The 22,514-nt window shown below is 45.9% G+C and overlaps 1 protein-coding gene across 4 annotated transcripts in view; it reads left to right on the top strand.

Moving 5' to 3' along the window:
* The window catches only part of LOC140427702 (immunoglobulin superfamily member 5-like), a 126,886-nt gene extending 122,687 nt beyond the window's left edge, over nucleotides 1-4,199 (top strand). For all 4 annotated transcript variants that reach the window (XM_072513222.1, XM_072513219.1, XM_072513217.1 and 1 more), the window contains one exon: nucleotides 2,893-4,199. In XM_072513222.1, coding sequence (XP_072369323.1) covers nucleotides 2,893-3,003 — 111 coding nt within the window. In that variant the 3' untranslated portion in view covers nucleotides 3,004-4,199. The remainder of the gene's footprint in view (nucleotides 1-2,892) is intronic.
* The last annotated feature ends 18,315 nt before the right edge of the window (nucleotides 4,200-22,514 follow it).

Below are 22,514 nucleotides of genomic sequence, written 5' to 3'. Positions count from 1 at the left end.
ACAGCATAACAAGCGATGCCTGTCGCGCCTGCAGTAGTTGCCTCGAAATGATGATTTCCTGTGTAGTGCATGCCCGTGAGCAGTGTACCCCAATACCATTTGTACTCCTAGGTTTTCTTCTCCTGGCATCATAGAATGATACAGCGCAGAAAGAGACCATTTGGCCCATTGTACCTGTGCTGGGTCTTGGAAAGCGCAATCCAATTGGTCTCTCTTCCCTGCAGGTTTTTCCCCTTCAACCATGGGCGGGATTCTCCAATCACCAGTGCACCGTTTCTCGGCTAAAGGAGATCAAGGGCAGGGTGTTCCAATAATGGGGCTACGTCCCCACGTCGGCATGAAAAGCTGCGCCAACCACTATGGCGTCACCGGTCCCCGATAATGGGGAATGCTCCCCTTCCTAGGGGGCTAGGTTGGACCCGGAGTGGTCCCCGCAGTTCCAGTCCCGCGCGAGTCTGCGCATGCGCACTACGGCCGCCGTATTTCCGCGTATGCGCGGGGGTTCCCTTCTCCTCGCCGGCCTCCGGGCAATATGGTGGAGCCCGACCGGGGACCGGCGTGGAATAGAATAGGCCCCCAAGGAACCAGCCCGCCCGCCAATCGGTAGGCCCCGATCGCGAGGCAGGCCACTGACCGCGCCCCCCTCCAGGATGGCCCCCGCAGACCCACCTTCCAGGTCCCGCCGTGTGGGACCTGAGAAACCCATGCCGTCGGGACTCGGCCAAACTTGTCGGCCACTCGGCCCATAGGGGCCTGGAGAATCGGCAGGGGGGGTGCTGATGTCAATGGTCCCCGACCGGCGCGGCGGGAATCCCGGGGGTGCCCGAGAATCGGCGCATAAGAATGGGGAAGCCGGCGTCGGTGCAGTGGGGCACGATTCCCGCGGCCCCCCAGGGAATTCGAGTCGGAGAATCCCGGCCCAGGTGTTGGGAGGAATGAGACAGAGAAGGGGAAGGGAGAGATCGAAAGATGACAAGGGAGACAGAGACATTATGGTGGGTGGGGAGAGACCTCTGTGGGATCAAGATCAAAGGGGAGAGATCACAAGGGAGGAGAGATTGTGAGACGCTCAGATGATTGGCAGATGAGGTGAGGGGTAGTTGGTGGGTTGGCTGATTGCCCGGAGGGAGAGAAGGTGACAGAAGAGTCATTGAAACTAAGTCCAACCTGCCGTGATAGTCTTGAAGCACCTGGGAAAACACTTCTACTCCTCCTCCCTTCAGCTTCCAGGTTACCAAAGCTTTGGGAAAGTCAAATGCTCCCAAAATGTGAAAAACAGAGCCACATTTCATTATTATTATTACTGACATGTCTCTACAGAATGGATGATCCCAAATCGGGTTAAAATTGGAAGTAGACACATTTGGATCAGGTTGAGGTGGGTTTTACATTTTTACCCCACCTCCATGGGTGAAAGAAAGCTGGAGCTATGGGCTGTTGGGCAGGTGGGTGGGGGTGGGGGTGGGGGGGGGGGCGGGGGGTGGGGGGGGGTACTAAAATTCCACGCGGCATGCCTAAAATTGGCCCTTGTTCTGAATGTTTAGTACTGGTTTAGCACAGGGCTGGTTTTCGGGGCTGGTTTAGCACAGGGCTAAATAGCTGGCTTTAAAGCAGACCAAGGCAGGCCAGCAGCACGGTTCAATTCCCGTACCAGCCTCCCCGAACAGGCGCCCGGAATGTGGTGACTAGGGGCTTTTCACAGTAACGTCATTTGAAGCCTACTTGTGACAATAAGCGATTTGCATTTCATTTCATGTTTCTGCACTCACCTCCCAATTCGGTGCACCTTTATTGATGAGATTTTCACAGTCCTCAAAAAAACGCTTTTCTCACTTCCAGCCATTTTAGCAACGAGAGAGGAGTGCTAAATGTGTGGACCACCTTCATTAAAATATTGCAAGTTACTGAATCAGAGAGAAGCAAAGTGACTTGAAAAGTGTTGGTTTGAAGTTTCTCAAGACAGGGTACAAAGTAACACGTTGCAGAGACTTAAAGAGTGAGTTCCAGAAGATGGAGCAAAGACAGGTGAAGGTTTTGATACCAAGTGAGGAATTGCTTGAAGAAGGCTGATGCACAGGAGCCTGGAGCTGGAGAACGGGAAAGTGCAGGTTACACAGCATTACAACGGTACAGAATATCACCACTCGTTTCTCAGGGTGACTCGTAATCAGCAACAAATCATGCCCTGGCCAGCAGTATCAATGCATTGTTAGTAAATAAAACTTTTAAAATGTGCATTTATTTGCGCTACTTTTCTAAGTGCATCTTCCTGACAAACAGCCTCATCTCCTTCCACCACATTGAGAAATCCTTCGGCCTATTGTCCGCAAATGTTCCAATATACTTTGGCATCAGGTGAGATTTCCCAGAACATACGGCAGTAATAATATAAGAAATCAGTGCAGGAGCAGACCAATGACCCCTTTCAGGGTTGAACTTCTAAGCCAATTGTACTTGCCCGCCTCCTCCCCATATACCTCGGTTTCTTCAGCGTCAACAATATCTATTGATCTGTCCCTTGAATATACTCAATCCTCAGCCTTCAGGGGTTAAGGATTCTCGGCCCTTAATGGCCAACCCCCGAACCTGACCCCCAGCTCTATAGACTCTCCAGCCAGGGAGAAACAGCCTCTCAGCATCTACCCTGTCAAGCCCTCCAGGATTTGTACACCATTCTCTTGGCTTTAGCTCTCATCCTCCTAAACCACAGAGACTTCGGGACCAGTCCATTCAACCTCTCCTCAGAAGGCAACCCTATCATCCAAGGTACCTCATTAGTGCACCTCCTCGAAGGCAAGTGGGTTTGTACTTAAGAAACTTAGCCCTTGAATGTAATCAACCTGTACGAGCCCTAGCTTGGATTTATCTCTGTCTTTTCTCTGCTTTGAACAGACGCCAGAGGGTCCAACCAGTAATCGTGGAACCCAGAAGGCAACGATAAATCAATACATGCCCAACATTCCTACTTACCCACGGAAAACCAGGCACGTGACTGCTGTTTGACCAGATGGACTGTGCCCTGGAGGACTTTGTATATTCTACGTCTCGGTCTAGTTTTTGTACTCTGTTTCCTTGCATTAGGAATCATGACTCCTGGCAAGCATTTTGAGTTTGAAGAATCTCTGACAGCAAGAATCGTTCCTTAATGGGAAAAAGATTGATTGTAGGAAGGGGTTTGAGTTGCAGTCTGTGTGCGATTGATCAAAGCTGTGTGGACTGAGGCAATTTGAAACAAATGAAATTAAACCCAAGGTTGGGGATTTCTATTCTCTCCCACAGGCATTTTGTTCCAAATGAAGGGAAAGCTACTTCTTATTGCTTTGTGCTCTTGGTGAATCATTTATTTAAATTGCCCTTGAGTCACCATTTACTGACCAATGCCAAGAAATGGGATTGTGGTCAGTTTTTGCACCTCTCCCACCCACCTCCCCCAACCTTCAATTCCACAGTCCCTCTGTGTGACCAGAGTGTCTAGTTGGCGCCAGGTGAACTCGACCTTGCTCCAGGTGAACATTGGGACAATATAAGCCATCTTATCCTGCTCTGCTTAACGATTCACCAATCTCGCTCCTGTTTCTGGCCCTCCCAATGGTGGCTCTATCCCTACAACTCCGCCTCCGGGGTGGTTTGTATGTACGATCTGCCGCTGAGTTTGAAGACCCGATCTGAATATCATGTTTAGCCCCCCCCCCACCCCGGGCAGTAACCTAGAGGAGCAGATTGCCACCCTTCCTAGAACCCGCCTGCTTTTCATTCCGTTAAATCCAGATTTATAAAGAAGGAAAACACTTGCTTTTATGCAGCCGCTTTCACAACCCCAGGCCATCCCACAAAGTGCTTTACAGCCTATGAAGCCCTTTTGAAGTGTTGCAATGTCGGAAATGTGGTGGTCTATCTGCGCACAGCGAGATCCCACAATCAGCAATGTGATAACAACCAGATAATCTGTTTCTGAGATTTTAATGCTCGATAAATATTGCCCAGGACACCCTGCTCTTAAGGGTAGATGATCTGCTCCATCAGATTACCCTGCCCCTTCGAGATGGTGGAGATGTACATTTACCTCGGCTAAAAGATTTAACCTTTTGCTGCTGATCAGTACCGCAGGCAGTCTGGTTCTGAAAGGCCTTTTCTTATTGTCGTTGCACCTGTATTTTCTGCTATTAATTGTGTGATTAATAAACAACTTTTACACCCTAGCTAAACGCTGTTGACTATAAATCCATGAATTTAAATTGATTGGGCATGAGTTTGGTTAGTTTGATTTGCTATATGTTATTAAAGATGCTGAAATGGGCTGATGGATTTTTTTCAATTGGACAGTCTGAGTTAGTACTGTGAATTTTAAGTATAACATATAGTGTATTTGGTTAAGCCAGATGGCTGATCTACCTAACCCTTTACCTGAAACTATTTTAGTAGTATAAAATAAATTCTCACATCTGTACCTTTGCCACCTCCAGACTTGACTATTTTAGTGCTCTCCTGACCATCGTCCCATCTTCCACCCTCGATTCATCTCAGTTCCGCCCATGTTCTGACGCATATGTCCGTGCCCTACACCAGATCCCTATCACCCATCACACCTATTCCCGCTGACCTTGTCAGTCCCCCAAAATCCCAAATCTAAAACGATCACCCTTGTCATAGATTATAATAGAATTTACAGCGCAGAAGGGGGCCATTCGGCCCATCGAGTCTGCACCGGCTCTTGGAAAGAGCATCCTACTCAAGGTCAACACCTCCACCCTATCCCCATAACCCAGTAATCCCACCCAACACTTGTGTTGAAATCTCTTACAGCCCTCTTCAAGCCTGCTCGTTCTCCGTCCGCCACACCGGTGGTCACGCCTTCATGCTTTGAAATTTCATCCTTCTAACTGCGGCTTCACTTCTCCCCTCTTCCATCCACACAATTATTGGTCATCCCTCCCAAAATCTCCTTCTCTGGGTTTGGCTTTTTTTTAATGGCTTGCAGCGCCTCAAGATATTTTTTTCTACTTTGAAGGGGCGATATAATTGTTGTTTTGTTACGAAAGGAGCAATTTCCATGTCCCTGGATTTTATTTTTTTACATTCGTTCTTGGGATGTGGGCGTCGCTGGTCTGGGTCAGCATTTGTTGCCCATCCCTAATTGCCCTTGAACGGAGTGGCTTGCCAGGCCATTTCAGAGGGGGGTAGTTGAGAGTCGATGACGTTACCCTGGTAAGGGTGGCAGGTTTCCATCCCTGAAGGACATTAGTGAACCAGATGGATTTTGACGACAATCATGGCATCATTCAACTTTAAATTATAGATTTTTATTGGATTCAAATTTGACCATCTGTCCTGGCAGGATTCAAACCTGGGATTCCCCAGGGCCTCTGGATTACTAGTCCAGTGACAATACCACTATGTCACCGCCTCCCCTGATGTACAATTTAAGCTAAGAACAGAAGCCATAGGATAAGACTGAAATAGCACAATTGCAGGGCAGGAAAGACACAAGATGGAGGCCATTCGAAAAAGGTTTGTTTTCTTGAATTGGAAATAATAATGACCATAGAACATCCAGTGCAGAACGAGGCCATTCGGCCCATCGAGTCTGCACCGACCCACTTAAGCCCTCACATCCACCCAATCCCCGTAACACCTCCCAACCTTTTGTGGTCACTAAGGGCAATTTATCATGGCTAATCTACCTAACCTGCACATCTTTTGACTGTGGGAGGAAACCGGAGCACCCGGAGGAAACGCACGCAGACACGGGGAGAACGTGCAGACTCTGCACAGACAGTGATCCAAGCCGGGAATCGAACCTGGGACCCTGGCGCTGTGAAGCCACATTGCTAATCACTTGTGCTACCGTGCTGAAGTAGAGGGTGAGATCTTGTGGTGCAGGAGTAGTGTCCCTGCCTCTGAAACAGAAGCTTTGGGTTCAAGTCTCACTTCAGGACTAGATGGCTGCAGAAGTTGGCAGCTTCTAGGTAACCTGATTTCAGAGCTGGAGCTGCGGGTGGACTTACTGAGGAATATCCGCGATGCTGAGGAAGCCATTTAGAATGTTTAGCAAGGAGATCAAACCGCGGGTGAGAATTGCACAGGCAGAAAGGAACAATCAAGGACAGTAAAAGACTCGGGACAGTAGTGCAGCAGTTCTCTGTGGTCATCCCCCTCGGAAACAGATCTACCACTTTGGATTCTGTTGAGGGGAATGGCCTCTCAGGGGAAAGCAGCAACAGCCAAGTTCACGGCACTGTGGGTGGTTCTGCTGCTCAGAAGGGCAGGAGGATAACAAGTGGCACGGCTACAGTGATAGGGGATTCAATGGTTAGGTGGACAGACAGATGCTTCTGTGGCCGCATACATGAATCAAGGATGGCATGTTGCCTCCCTGGTGCCAGGGTCCACAATGTCACGGACGGCTGCTGGGCGTACTGGGGAGGGAAGATGAACAGCCAGTGGTCGTGATACACATTGGTACCAATGATATAGGTACATTAAGGGATGAGGACAACAAACTGAGAACAGGAAATTGGGAGATAAATTAAATTGCAGGACTTCCAATGTTGTAACCTCAGGATTATTCCCAGTTCCACGCGCTAGTGAGGGCAGGAATAATAGGACAGACCAAATGAACAAGTGGCTGGAAAGATGGTGTAAGAGAGAGGGATTCAGATTTTTGAGACACTGGGACTGGCTCAGGAGCAGGTGGGACCTGTACAAATCGGATGGGTTACTCCCAGGTAGAGCTGGGAAAAGTCAAGGGAAAATGACGGGGTTAAGCTGTTTATACTTCAATGCAAGAAGTATTACAAACAAGATAGATGAGTTAAGGTCACAGGTAGAGACATGGCAGCAGGATGTAATTGCTCTAACGGAAACCTGGCTGAAGTAGAGGCAAAACCTGCAGCTAAATATCCCTGTTTTTTTAAATTAATTTACGGGATGTGGGTGTCGCTGGTTAGGCCAGCATTCATTGCCCATCACTAATTGCCCTTCAGAAGGTGGTGGTGAGTTTGCGAAGGCGGTGGTGATGAGTATCTACTGCTCCTGTCCTTCTGGGATGATAATGGTCGTGGGTTTGGAAGATGTTGTCTAAGGCACCTTGGTGAGTTACTGCAGTGCATCTTGTAGATGGTACACACGGCTGCCACTGTTTATCGGTGGTTGAGGGTTTGAATGTTTGTGGAGGGGGGGTGCAATCAAGTGGACTGCTTTGTCCTGGATAGTCATAGTAAGAAGTCTTACAACACCAGGTTAAAGTCCCAAGAGGTTTGTTTCAAACACTAGCTTTCGGAGCTCTGCTCCTTCCTCAGGTGAATGAAGAGGTTTGAAACCAACCTGTTGGACTTTAACCTGGTGTTGTAAGACTTCTTACTGTGCTCACCCCAGTCCAACGCCGGCATCTCCACATCCTGGATGGTGTCAGGCTTCTTCAGTGTTGTTGGAGCTGCACTCATCCAGCCAGGTGGAGAGTATTCCAATACACTCCTAACTTGTGCCTTGTAGCTGGTGGGCAGGCTTTGGGGAGTCACGAATGGTGCTGAACATTGTACAGTCATCCGCAAACATCCTCACTTCTGACCTTATGGTGGAAGGGAGGTCATTGATGAAGCAGCTGAAGATGGTGGGGCCTAGGGCATCCTCAAGAACTCCTGCAGTGATGTCCTGGAGCTGAGATGATTGAGCTCCAACCACCACAACCATCTTAATTTGTGCCAGGTATGACTCCAACCAGAAGAGAGAATTTCCCCTGATTCCCGTTGTGGACTCCAGTTTAACTAGGGCTCCTTGATGCCATACTCGGGGGAAAAAAGTGCGATATTTTTTCACATTCCAAAGGATAAGGTAACTCCCCCAGGTGACCAGGGTTCACTTATTAATTTAATTCAGGAGAAGTTCCTTCACTCAATATGTGGTGAACGTGCTCGCACAGGGAGTGGTTGAGGTGAATAATCTCGGTGTACTTAAGAGGAGGCTGGACAAGCCTGTGAGGGAGATGGATGTAAAGGGTTAGGATGGTAGATCTGGATGAGAAAGAATGGGAAGAGGCTTGAGTGGAGCATAACGCCAGCATGGACTGACAGAGTTTAATGGCCTGTTTCTGTGCAACTATATCCTATGTAAATACTCTGGTGACATGGCAGTGGAAAGTCTTTTATTTTAATTCTGTGCAATCTAACAGAAGGAAACCCAGCTCTAATTTTGGAAATGGCTCCGCCCCATATTGTGGGCAGCACGGTAGCACAAGTGGCTAGCACTGTGGCTTCACAGCGCCAGGGTCCCAGGTTCGATTCCCCGCTGGGTCACTGTCTGTGCGGAGTTTGCACATTCTCCCCGTGTCTGCCTGGGTTTCCTCCGGGTGCTCCGGTTTCCTCCCACAGTCCAAATATGTACAGGTTAGGTGGAATAGCCATGATAAATTGCCCTTAGAGTCCAAAAAGATTAGGAGGGGTTATTGGGTTACGGGGATAGGGTGGAAGTGAGGGCTTAAGTGGGTCGGTGCAGACTCGATGGGCCAAATCGCCTCCTTCTGCACTGTATGTTCTATGTTCTACATTGCAGGGACTAATCGTGCACCTATTTGTTCTGACCTGACGACACTGTCACCTTTTTAATGAGTGGAAAATTAAGTTGTATTACATGGATTTAAAATCAAAAAAGATACCTTTGGATAAAGTAAACATGAGGAGGAGTACTGAACATTCCAGAATGAGCAAAATATTGGAAATAGTTTCAAGGTATATACTGAATGTGATAGGAGAGGTACAGCGCCACCTCTACAATAAGAGCTAGCACTGCAAATCACCACAGTCTCGAGGACCATCGGCTGCTCTCCCCTTTTGAGAAAGAGTTGACTGGTGGTGATTTAACCCAAGGGCCGCCACACGTCAGGCAAGGTTGAGAAGGCTTGGCCTTCATGGATAACCTTAGCCCGTACGGGAATGAAACCCGTGCAGTTGGCGTCGTTCCGCATCACGTACCAGCTGTCCAGCTAACTGAGCATTACTGGGCAGGCATTAACATGAATTGGAAGAAATCTAGCAAAGGCTTCACATGTGTGAGGTGTAAAATGTTTTAATAGTGTTATGGGCGAGGCATTTTCAGAACCCCAAAGTGTATCATGGAGTTCAACCAACCTCTCCCTTTAATGTATTTATTGCTTTTCCCAGCACACAGCTTGTTCCCTAGGTGTGGGATTACAATTCTGGACACGTGGGTTTTTAAACACAAAACACTTTTTATTCCATGAATCCAATTTAACATCTTAAATAAACATTGGATCTCTTAACACCCCTTACTTCAAAGATAACTCAGAAAATATTGCAACAGTAAATAATTCCTTAAAATGTTCCTTCAAACTTCCAAGAGACTTAACACCTTTAAACAAAATCACATCAGGTTAAAGGCTTTACTATTATGAGTTTAAATCACCCAAATGATCCAGAGATAGTCTTTCATGGCAGAGACCCAGCTCACTGCAAACACAGACACTCCCCGAGCTCTTTTTCTCCAAACTGCAGCTCCCTGGAAACACACAGACACACACAAGCTGCTTTTTAAACCTGCAGCTCTTTGGAAACATCCAGACACACACAAGCTCTTTTTCAAACTGCAAAAACTAAACTGCAAAATGGCTGATCTGAGCTCAGCCCCACCCACTCTCTGACATCACTGTTTTCTTAAAGGTACATTGCTTAAACATCCATGTCTTAAAGGTACTCTCACATGACACCTCCCCCAAGAAAATAAAATAAACCATCAACTTCAAGATGGTTTCATTTTTCACTTTTGCACCATCCACTAAGAAATGCACATAGTAAATATACATTTTCATTTAAAGGAAACAACACACTCAAACAGGGATAATAATATAGTCAATTTTTCTTCATTCTTCTTCCTCCAAGCGAAAACCTTCTCAATTGACAGCCTCTTTGAACAAAGTCTCTGCACGATCCATCCATTCTTCTATTCCTCGGCATTTCTCTTTAGAATCAGATACTTTAGTTCAATCTGACCACAGAGCCCCTTGCAATTCTCCAATACAGAAACATTGGTGATCACAGCTTTCAGGCAGTCAAATGCCTGTTGAAAGTCTGCTGCCCATTGAACCTTTTTACGTTTCTTCAGCAATTCCATCAGTGGAGTAATCACGCCACAAAACTTTTGCACAGCTGTTCGATCAAATCCACTCATGTTAAGAAATCACATTATTTCCCTTCGTCTTGAGGGTATCAGAAACTCCGCAAGAAAAGTGATTCGGGCTTCTCCAAATTCACTTTCGGCTAGGTTCATCACCAAACCCACCTCCTGAAGTCGATCGAAGAACTCCATACGAGGGTTTAAATGTTCTTTCCATGTCTGGAAGTTGGAAATAAAAGCAGATTGTCCCACTTTCTCAATGCAATCCTCCTAAACCAGGGGCTGGTTTAGCTCACTGGGCTAAATCACTGGATTTTAAAGCAGACCAAGGCAGGCCAGCAGCACAGTTCGATTCCCATACCAGCCTCCCCGAACAGGCGCCGGAATGTGGCAACTAGGGGCTTATCACAGTAACTTCATTGAAGCATACTCGTGACAATAAGCGATTTTCATTTTCAAACGTGGAATAGGATAAGAGTCCTTTCTTGTAACTGCATTCACCTTTCGATAGTCCACACACAACCATTGGGTACCGTCTGGTTTAGGTACCATCACTATGGGTGAGCTCCATTGGCTGCAACCCACTTCAATTATGCCATTCTTCAGCATACTCTCAATCTCTCTGTTAACCTGTGCCAATTTTAAAGGATTAAGTCCATATGGATGTTGTTTGATAGGAACAGCATTTCCCACATCTACATCATGTATAGCCATTTTAGTACTTCCCAATTTATCTCTACAAACTTGCCTATGTGATATCAATAACTCTTTCAGGTCAGTTCGTTTTTCCTCTGGAAGGTAACTTAACAATGTATCCCAATTTATAAGAACATCCTCAATTTTCAATTTAAGATGAGGTATGTCAAATTCCCAGTCATCTGGATTTGGTTCGTCACTTTGAGTTAGAATCATTAAAATCTCCTTTCTCTCTCCTTCCCTTTCAACGTACCTTTTAAGCATATTCACATGACACACTCGGTGAGTCTTCCTTCTATCTGGTGTTTTTACCACATAATTCACCTCACTTAATTTTCTTTCAATCTGATACGGTCCACAAAACCTAGCTTTTAAAGGCTCACCTACCACTGGTAACAACACTAAAACTTTATCCCCACTGGCAAAACTACGAACTTTGGATTTCTTGTCCGCGACCCATTACATCACATTTTGTGCAACTTTCAAATGTCGTCTAGCCAATTCACTTGCTCTATTTAATCGTTCCATAAAATTTGACACGTAATCCAATAGTGTAATTTCCGTTTTCTCACCCACCAATTTTTCCTTAATCAATTTAACTGGTCCTCTTACCTCATGACCAAAAATAGGTTCAAAAGGACTACATTTGGTAGACTCATTAGGTGCATCCCTAATTGCAAACAATACGAATGGGATTCCGTTATCCCAATCCTCTGGATAATCTTGACAAAATGCCCTAAACATTGTCTTTAATGTCTGATGCCACCTTTCTAACTCTCGCTGCGATTCTGGACGGTACGCAGTTGATTTAAATTGTTTTATTCCTAAGCCATCCATAACTTCTTTGAATAACTTCGAAGTAAAATTTGTTCCGTGATCCGATTGAATTTCTGTGGTCCATATCTAGTAAAGAATTTAAGTAACTCCTCCACAATCCTTTTAGCGGTAATATTACGTACTGGAATGGCCTCTGGAAACCTAGTAGACACATCCATTACAGTCAAAAGATATTGATTCCCACCTTTTGTTTTAGGAAGCGGTCCTACACAATCGATTAGGATCCTTGTGAAAGGTTCCTCAAATGCTGGAATGGGTATTAAGGGCACTAGTTTTATCACTGCTTGAGGTTTCCCTATCACTTGACATGTGTGACATGATTGACAAAATTTAACTGCATCTTTATATAGTCCAGGCCAATAAAAAATTTCTGGATTTTAGCTTGAGTTTTCCTTATTCCCAAATGACCTCCCACTGGTACCTCATGTGCAACTCGCAACACCTCCTTTCCATACCCTACCGGCAATACTACTTGATGAACTTTTCATCCGCCTGCATATGTTCAGGTCTCCATTTTCTCATCAACACATCATTTTTACGGGAATAACTCTCTGGTATACTCTCAGATTCCTTTTCCGTATATGCTTTCTGATATATCCGTTTTATTTCTACATCTTTCTGTTGTAACTCCGCCAATTGTCCTGAACTAAAAATATCCGCATCATCCTCCACCTGTTCTTGTTCTTTTTCAAACATCTGATCAAGAATCGTTTCTGATAATTGCACTTCAACTTCATCTTCACTCCTTGATTTCTCCTCTTGTCTTAACCTGTGACTCTGCGACCTTGTTACTACACAATCCAGAAAAATCCCAGGATATTCATCCTTCAACAGTTCAGTTGACTGATTTTCCACTGGCTTATCAACCACAGTAGGCATCACTCCCATCTGCGATCCAGCTATATCATTACCCAAGATAAACTGTATTCCTGGACAAGATAGTTTCTCTATTACTACTACTACCACTTCACCGCTCTTCACTGGACTTTCCAACCTTACCTTATATAATGGAACGCTACTCCTCTCACCCTGAATTCCATATATCACCACCTTTTCTGGCAACATTCTTCCCAAACTACATAATTCCTCATCTATTACCATTAAAGATTGACTAGCCCCTGTATCTCTTAAAATTGTGACTTCTTTACCTGCTCCTCCTGATACACATGAGTAAACTTTACCCACACAAGTAAATTATTTAAAGACATCTGGCACCTTCTTAACAATTACTTCTTGAACAGGCTGTACAATCGTTTGCACCTCCTTCACTGCCCTTGGGCTTTCCTTTACCACTCTAACAAACCCCACTGTCTTATCCTGTTTTACCACATCAGCCTTCCCAGTGCTTTTCTTCAACCACAAACACTGTGACTTTACATGGCCGAGTTTATTACAGTGAAAACATCTGAAACCTTTCATTTCTTTTCCACCCTCCTGGATTTCTTTTTTAATCTGAGGTACACTGCCTTTATTGTCTCCCATCAGATCACCTTCACCTTTACCACTTGAGTATTTCTCATGTCCCCAGTTTCTATCCCTCACCGGCTGAAACTGATGTCGGAAACCAATCTTTGATTTATGAACTAATTCATAATCATCTGCCATTTCCGCTGCTAATCTCGCAGTTTTAACCCTCTGTTCTTCCACATGAGTTCAGGAATTGAATTTTTAAACTCCTCCAAAAGTATAATTTCTCTGAGAGCTTCATAAGTTTGGTCTATTTTCAAAGCCGTTATCCACCTATCAAAATTACTGTGTTTGAGCCTTTCAAACTCCATGTATGTTTGACCAAATTCTTTCCTTAAATTTCTAAACCTTTGTCTGTAAGCTTCAGGCACTAGCTCATATGCACTTAAGATGGATTTCTTCACCTCCTCGTACGTTCTAGTTACCTCCTCCGGTAGTGATGCAAACACTTCACTAGCTCTACCTACCAGCTTTGTTTGAATCAGTAACACCCACATGTCCTGTGGCCATTTCATTTGTTTAGCTACCTTCTCAAATGAAATGAAAAAGGCTTCCACTTCCTTCTCATCAAACCTTGGCAATGCTTGGACATATTTAAATAGATTCCCACCAAGCCTTCGACTATGACGCTCTTTCTCACTATCCTCATCACTATCATCCAACTGCACATTTCCCTTTACGTCTGCCAATGATAACTGATTGTCATAGAACATAGAACATAGAACGATTCAGCGCAGTACAGGCCCTTCGGCCCACGATGTTGCACCAAAACAAAAGCCATCTAACCCACACTATGCCATTATCATCCATATGTTTATCCAATAAACTTTTAAATGCCCTCAATGTTGGCGAGTTCACTACTGTAGCAGGTAGGGCATTCCACGGCCTCACTACTCTTTGCGTAAAGAACCTACCTCTGACCTCTGTCCTATATCTATTACCCCTCAGTTTAAAGCTATGTCCCCTCGTGCCAGCCATTTCCATCCGCGGGAGAAGGCTCTCACTGTCCACCCTATCCAACCCCCTGATCATTTTGTATGCCTCTATTGAGTCTCCTCTTAACCTTCTTCTCTCCAACGAAAACAACCTCAAGTCCATCAGCCTTTCCTCATAAGATTTTCCCTCCATACCAGGCAACATCCTGGTAAGTCTCCTCTGCACCCGCTCCAAAGCCTCCACGTCCTTCCTATAATGCGGTGACCAGAACTGTACGCAATACTCCAAATGCGGCCGTACCAGAGTTCTGTACAGCTGCAACATGACCTCCTGACTCCGGTACTCAATCCCTCTACCAATAAAGGCCAACACTCCATAGGCCTTCTTCACAACCCTATCAACCTGGGTGGCAACTTTCAGGGATCTATACACATGGACACCTAGATCCCTTTGCTCATCCACACTTCCAAGAACTTTACCATTAGCCAAATATTCTGCATTCCTGTTATTCCTTCCAAAGTGAATCACCTCACACTTCTCTACATTAAACTCCATTTGCCACCTCTCAGCCCAGCTCTGCAGCTTATCTATATCCCTCTGTAACCTGCTACATCCTTCCACACTATCGACAACACCACCGACTTTAGTATCGTCTGCAAATTTACTCACCCACCCTTCTGCGCCTTCCTCTAGGTCATTGATAAAAATGACAAACAGCAACGGCCCCAGAACAGATCCTTGTGGTACTCCACTTGTAACTGAACTCCATTCTGAACATTTCCCATCAACCACCACCCTCTGTCTTCTTTCAGCTAGCCAATTTCTGATCCACATCTCTAAATCACCCTCAATCCCCAGCCTCCGTATTTTCTGCAATAGCCTACCGTGGGGAACCTTATCAAACGCTTTGCTGAAATCCATATACACCACATCAACTACTCTACCCTCGTCTACCTGTTCAGTCACCTTCTCAAAGAACTCGATAAGGTTTGTTTGGCATGACCTACCCTTCACAAAGCCATGCTGACTATCCCTGATCATATTATTCCTATCTAGATGATTATAAATCTTGTCTCTTATAATCCCCTCCAAGACTTTACCCACGACAGACATGAGGCTCACCGGTCTATAGTTGCCGGGGTTGTCTCTGCTCCCCTTTTTGAACAAAGGGACCACATTCGCTATCCTCCAGTCCTCTGGCACTATTCCTGTAGCCAATGATGACATAAAAATCAAAGCCAAAGGTCCAGCAATCTCTTCCCTGGCCTCCCAGAGAATCCTAGGATAAATCCCACCAGGACCCGGGACTTATCTATTTTCAGCCTGTCCAGAATTGCCAACACCTCTTCCCTACGTACCTCAATGCCATCTATTCTATTAGCCTGGGTCTCAGCATTCTCCTCCACAACATTATCTTTTTCCTGAGTGAATACTGACGAAAAATATTCATTTAGTATCTCGCCTATCTCTTCAGACTCCACACACAATTTCCCATCCCTGTCCTTGACTGGTCCTACTCTTTCCCTAGTCATTCGCATATTCCTGACATACCTATAGAAAGCTTTTGGATTTTCCTTGATCCTTCCTGCCAAATACTTCTCATGTCCCCTCCTTGCTCGTCTTAGCTTTCTCTTTAGATCCTTCCTCGCTACCTTGTAACTATCCATCGCCCCAACTGAAACTTCACACCTCATCTTCACATAGGCCTCCTTCTTCCTCTTAACAAGAGATTCCACTTCTTTGGTAAACCACGGTTCCCTCGCTCGACACCTTCCTCCCTGCCTGACCGGTACATACTTATCAAGAACACGCAGTAGCTGATCCTTGAACAAGCTCCACTTATCCAGTGTGCCCAACACTTGCAGCCTACTTCTCCACCTTATCCCCCCCAAGTCACGTCTAATGGCATCATAATTGCCCTTCCCCCAGCTATAACTCTTGCCCTGCGGTGTATACTTATCCCTTTCCATCATTAACGTAAACGTCACCGAATTGTGGTCACTGTCCCCAAAGTGCTCTCCTACCTCCAAATCCAACACCTGGCCTGGTTCATTACCCAAAACCAAATCCAACGTGGCCTCGCCTCTTGTTGGCCTGTCAACATATTGTGTCAGGAAACCCTCCTGCACACACTGTACAAAAAACGACCCATTTAATGTACTCAAACTATATCTTTTCCAGTCAATATTTGGAAAGTTAAAGTCTCCCATAATAACTACCCTGTTACTTTCACTCTTATCCAGGATCATCCTCGCCATCCTTTCCTCTACATCCCTAGAACTATTTGGAGGCCTATAGAAGACTCCCAACAGTGTGACCTCTCCTTTCATGTTTCTAACCTCAGCCCATACTACCTCAGAAGATGAGTCCCCATCTAGCATCCTCTCCGCCACCGTAATACTGCTCTTGACTAGCAGCGCCACACCTCCCCCTCTTTTGCCTCCTTCTCTGAGCTTACTAAAACACCTAAACCCCGGAACCTGCAACATCCATTCCTGTCCCTGCTCTATCCATGTCTCCGAAATGGCCACAATATCGAAGTCACTGCCAGTTCCCCTACCTTATTTTGTATACTCCTGGCATTGAAGTAGACACACTTCAAACCACCTACCTGAACACTGGCCTCCTCCTGCGACGTCAAATCTGTGCTCCTGACCTCTATACTCTCATTCTCCCTTACCCTAAAACTATAATCCAGGTTCCCATGCCCCTGCTGCATTAGTTTAAACCCCCCCAAAGAGCACTAACAAATCTCCCCCCCAGGATATTTGTGCCCCTCAGGTTCAGATGTAGACCATCCTGTCTGTAGAGGTCCCACCTTCCCCAGAAAGAGCCCCAGTTATCCAGAAATCATGTTTCATGGCCATTTTCTGAAGTTCAAACTCCCTCTCTTTATCTTTTTCCCTGATCTGTATCTCCCTTTCTTTTTCTTTTTATTCTGCTAGGGCAATTCTTTCTTTTGTCCTTTCTTCTCTTTCCTTTTCTTTTTCCTCTCTCTCTATTTCCCTTTCTTTTTCCTCTCTCTCACTCTCGTATTCAAGTCGCTTTAATTCTCTCTCACGTTCCATTTGTTTAATTTGCAACTGAATTTTTGCCATTTCCAATGAGTCAAACTCTATCTCAGGCAACTTTAAATGCTGAACCACTGCCATAATTACCTCACCTTTTTGCATTTTGTCAGGTAATGTTAACTGCAATGTTCTTGCCAAATCTAACAGTCTGCTTTTCGTTTCTGTCCGTAAAGTACTATGTGTGACATTCTCCACCCCCCAAAACATCTGAGCCTCTGAAAGAGCCATTATTCACAACACTCTCCCCACTTAAACTAACATACCACACCGGAAAAGCAACAATCCTTCACGGTCTTTAAGTTCACAAAAGCCAATCCAATAGATAGACTTTTATCCCCCTTGAGCCCCCAATTGTTATGGGTGAGGCGTTTTCAGAACCTCAAAATGTATCATGGAGTTCAATCAACCTCACCCTTTAATGGATTTGTTGCTTTTCCTAGCACACGGCTTGTTCCCTGGGCGTGAGATTACAACACAAAACACTGTTTATTCCATGAACTCAACTTGACATCTTAAATAAACATTGGATCTCTTAACACCCCTTACTTCAAAGATAACTCAGAAAATATTGCAACAGTAAATAATTCCTTAAAATGTTCCTTCAAACTTCCAAGAGACTTAACACCTTTAAACAAAATCACATCAGGTTAAAGGCTTTGCTATTATGAGTTTAAATCACCCAAATGATCCAGAGATAGTCTTTCATGGCAGAGATCCAGCTCACTGCAAACACAGACACTCCCCGAGCTCTTTTTCTACAAACTGCAGCTCTCTGGAAACACCCAGACACACACAAGCTATTTTTCAAACTGCAAAAACGAAACTGCAAAATGGCTGATCTGAGCTCAACCCCACCCACTCTCTGACATCACTGTTTTCTTAAAGGTACATTGCTTAAACATCCATGTCTTAAAGGTACTCTCACATGACAATAGTGAACATTTTACTGTGACCAATTTCCATTTCCCCAAAATTACAGATCGTGAGCTCACCAGTACCCACTCAGTGCTCTTCACTCTTCTGGATTTTATGTGGTCTACTGCATGTCTAGGTTTGTCCCCATGATGCACATCAAATGTGGAGGCAGCCTGCTGCTTTCCCCGCCCTGTGGCCTTTGATGTCCTTGGCGGATGTCCTCTGGAGGGCCTCGAGCTGGGCAGCCTCAAGCGATTTCCCGGTGTCACCGGCATCGCCATGCCACCCTATTCTGACAGCTGCCCTTGAGTTGCGCAGGGGGGAATTCGGAAGAACTGGAAACCACTTTCGTCTCCTTGGTGGCAGGCCCTGGGGTGGCCTCCAGTGCTTCCTCCTCCTGAGGGTCTCCAATGGACAGAGGGGCACTGGAGTGAGTTCCAGAGGCCTGAGTCTTCTGGTGCTGCCAGTCCAGGAGGCTCACAATTGTTGACACCCTCAGCGATGCTGCTCAGTGACTGGGCCATGCTCTGGATTGTCTCGGCAATGTCCATCCGCATCTGGGACACGTCCCTCTGCGGCAGGGAAATGGGTCAAAGTCCTCAGCCATGGTGGTCACAGGCTGAGCCATGCCTTGGGCACCATCACTCAAGACGTGGATGACAGCACCTGTAGCCTTTTGGAATCCTCCAATCAGCCTTGCAGTCATTGAAATGTCACTGACACCCCCTCCTGAATGTCATGGCCGTGTCCTATCATCTGCATCAACTCTGGGAGAATCTTATCCAGAGGCTCGGCATCTGACTGGGAACCAACTGAGTCCTAGGATCCAGCAGACCTCCGACTGCTGTCTCACTTGGATGTTCCTGCCTGCACATGATGTACATCGGCAACTGTGTGGTGCTCACCAGATTGTGTCCCAGAAGCCTGTCCATTAATGCTGCCCACCGAGGTGCATGTTTCTGTGCTGGTGGAAGGTGAGATGATAACTGTGACTCCTTACCGGTGGACTCCTAGGAGCTCTCCTCCGAGGTGGTCTCTTGCGTTGTGGCGTGGTGGGGACAATTCCGATTCTGACTGAGATCCTGCGAGAAAATGGACGTGTGGTCAGTGAGAGGGAAGGATCATTTTGTCTGACATGAACAACTCACTTGAGACAGGTCATAAGAACATAAGAACATAAGAACTAGGAGCAGGAGTAGGCCATCTGGCCCCTCGAGCCTGCTCCACTATTCAATGAGATCATGGCTGATCTTTTGTGGACTCAGCTCCACTTTCCGGCCCGAACACCATAACCCTTAATCCCTTTATTCTTCAAAAAACTATCTATCTTTATCTTAAAAACTTTTAATGAAGGAGCCTCTACAGCTTCACTGAGCAAGGAATTCCATAGATTCACAACCCTTTGGGTGAAGAAGTTCCTCCTAAACTCAGTCCTAAATCTACTTCCCCTTATTTTAAGGCTGTGCCCCCGAGTTTTGCCTTCACCCACCAGTGGAAACAACCTGCCTACATCTATCCTATCTATTCCCTTCATAATCTTATATGTTTCTATAAGATCCCCCCTCATCCTTCTAAATTCCAACGAGTACAGTCCCAGTCTACTCAACCTCTCCTCGTAATCCAACCCCTTCAGCTCTGGGATTAACCTAGTGAATCTCCTCTGCACACCCTCCAGTGCCAGTACGTCCTTTCTCAAGTAAGGAGACCAAAACTGAACACAATACTCCAGGTGTGGCCTCACTAACACCTTATACAATTGCAGCATAACCTCCCTAGTCTTAAACTCCATCCCTCTAGCAATGAAGGACAAAATTCCATTTGCCTTCTTAATCACCTGTTGCACCTGCAAACCAACTTTTTGCGACTCATGCACTAGCACACCCAGGTCTCTCTGCACAGCAGCATGTTTTAATATTTTATCATTTAAATAATAATCCCTTTTGCTGTTATTCCTACCAAAATGGATAACCTCGCATTTGTCAACATTGTATTCCATCTGCCAGACCGTAGCCCATTCACTTAGCCTATCCAAATCCCTCTGCAGACTTCCAGTATCCTCTGCACTTTTTGCTTTACCACTTATCTTAGTGTCGTCTGCAAACTTGGACACATTGCCCTTGGTCCCCAAATCCAAATCATCTATGTAAATTGTGAACAGTTGTGGGCCCAACACTGATCCCTGAGGGACACCACTAGCTACTAATTGCCAACCAGAGAAACACCCATTAATCCCCACTCTTTGCTTTCTATTAATTAACCAATCCTCTCTCCATGCTACTACTTTCCCCTTAATGCCATGCATCTTTATCTTATGCAACAACCTTTTGTGTGGCACCTTGTCAAAGGCTTTCTGGAAATCCAGATATACCACATCCATTGGCTCCCTGTTATCTACCGCAATTGGCTCCCCGTTATCTACCTTCACCCTTCATCTGGGTGAAGGGACAGTGGATCCTCACCTCGCTGGCACAGGCCAACCTCGCTGTCGGTGACTGATCTCTCCTCAGTCAACCCGATGATTTCCAGGGCCCGTTCCTCATGGAGGATGAGGGCTCAGAACTCTGGTACTCCAACCCCTGTATTGGCCGTTTCCCATTTAGTGTGGGCTATCATCTTCTGCGGGGACAAAGAGAGGGCATTGTGAGCCGCACGCTTGATGGGTTGGGGGGTCTATAGCAGGTGGCATGTGTGGGCACCGCACCTGGACACAAATGGTGAGCTTCTGAGTGTGTGTCATGCAAATCAGATACTGAGGCAGCCAATAATGCCGAGAACCCCCTGGGGGCTTATTTTTGGCACTAAGTGCCGTTGAATATGGGCTGCGGTCTCGCCAATGCGTCCGTTGCTAAACACCCTGTCAAACATGCCCAAAACCGGACTTTGAAGTTTTTCCATTGAATTGTGTCCAGAGGACTGGCAGCTCTGGAGCCTTGAAACCTCAGCGGGTGAGGTGGGCATTGCTGAGGCAGGCCAGGGACTTCCAGGGTATCTCAAGTGCATTTGCTGATCTGCACAGCAGAGAATGAAAAACCCAGAATCTCAGCCGGTCAGTCAAGCGTGTTGAGAGGGAAACCGTCTGCAGGAATGGTACAAGCTGCGGCTGTGGCCTTTTATAAATGTGGGCCCATCTTTGTGGCATGTGTGCTCCTGCCCTGTACTGTCACTTGGAGGCTGCTTCCAAGGGGATGGCGACCTACATATACAGGAAGCAGCTGCCCTGCTGCTGGCAGTGGGGTGGCAAAGCAACCCCAATCTCTCTTCTGCTCTGCTTCCCAGGACACTCTGGGAAAGCACCCCAGCAATGGGAATGCATTGAAGGGTTATCCTTGTGATGATATGCATAAAGCAGTTATGTACATAATGTTATGCATGACCTCCGACCACTGGGTGGCATTGTTAACCCACCATGTGACCCTGTGTCTGGGGAGTTGGGAGTAAGTCGAGCTAGGGGACAGATGTATTTTGCAGTCGCTCTATAATAGTTAATTAGTGTGAGTAGTTTATTATTTTATTTGCCTTAGTTATCTTAATCATGCAGTTGTTTAAAAATAAATTATTTAAACTAGATGTTCTGTAGTTCATCATTTACTTCAGCCAGTCTACAGAACATGACAATCCTCCTGACTTGGCCCCCTCCTCTATTTTCCAAGTTTCCCTGCACCCCGCCCCCCCCAACCCTGCCACTCCCAACCTCCAAGTCCGCCATCATGGATCTGGGAAAATCCAGCCCGTGGGCACTAATTCATATTAACAGGAAGTATGTGAGTCAAGCTGGATAAGGGTGCACCAAACAGGAAGCCTCCAAAAGTACATTATAGACAGACACATCTGCACATTTATTAGTATTTTATTCTGTCTCAACGTGAGAAGTATTTTTCTTCAAACAGTGTGCTATCCTCATTGTGTGATTATTGTAAGTAGCAGTGCAATGTTAATATCTGACAGTTATCACCATCTGTGCACAATACTAGTCCCTCTTCCTTCTGTTATTAGTTCCATTGGACATGCGGATTTGTTCCTGAAGGGTTCAGAAACGTGGGTTTGGTGGCTCAGATCGATATCACCTATAATAGGTTCACCCTGGTGCCAATTGTTGTACAACTAGTTGTACTCAACTAGGAAAAGCAAATTAATGAAATTCGCCTTCTTCACTAATTGAACAGAGAAGTATAAGAGGTATTGGCTCACGGATGTACTGAGCTAGCTGTCTATACTGGGACTTGGGTGTGAAGCTGGTGCAGAATGTCAGAGCCAGTGCTGAGTGATGTATAGCCTCACTTCATCCACCTGTGTGATGTTGGCACAAAGTTATCCATAGTTCAGCATACAAATGGCATTAACGTAGCGATCCAGAGGGGCGTAACCCACCCCTTGAATCCCCAAAGCCCGTCTACCGTTTAAGGGGCATCTTGACAAATACATGAATAGGATGGGAATAGAGGGATACGGACTCAGGAAGTGTAGAAG

The sequence above is a fragment of the Scyliorhinus torazame genome, chromosome 8, assembly GCF_047496885.1.
Source record: "Scyliorhinus torazame isolate Kashiwa2021f chromosome 8, sScyTor2.1, whole genome shotgun sequence".
Classification (NCBI taxonomy): domain Eukaryota; kingdom Metazoa; phylum Chordata; class Chondrichthyes; order Carcharhiniformes; family Scyliorhinidae; genus Scyliorhinus; species Scyliorhinus torazame.
The sequence above is the reverse complement of the archived record's forward strand: the minus strand, read 5'-3'. Positions and strand labels throughout refer to the sequence as shown.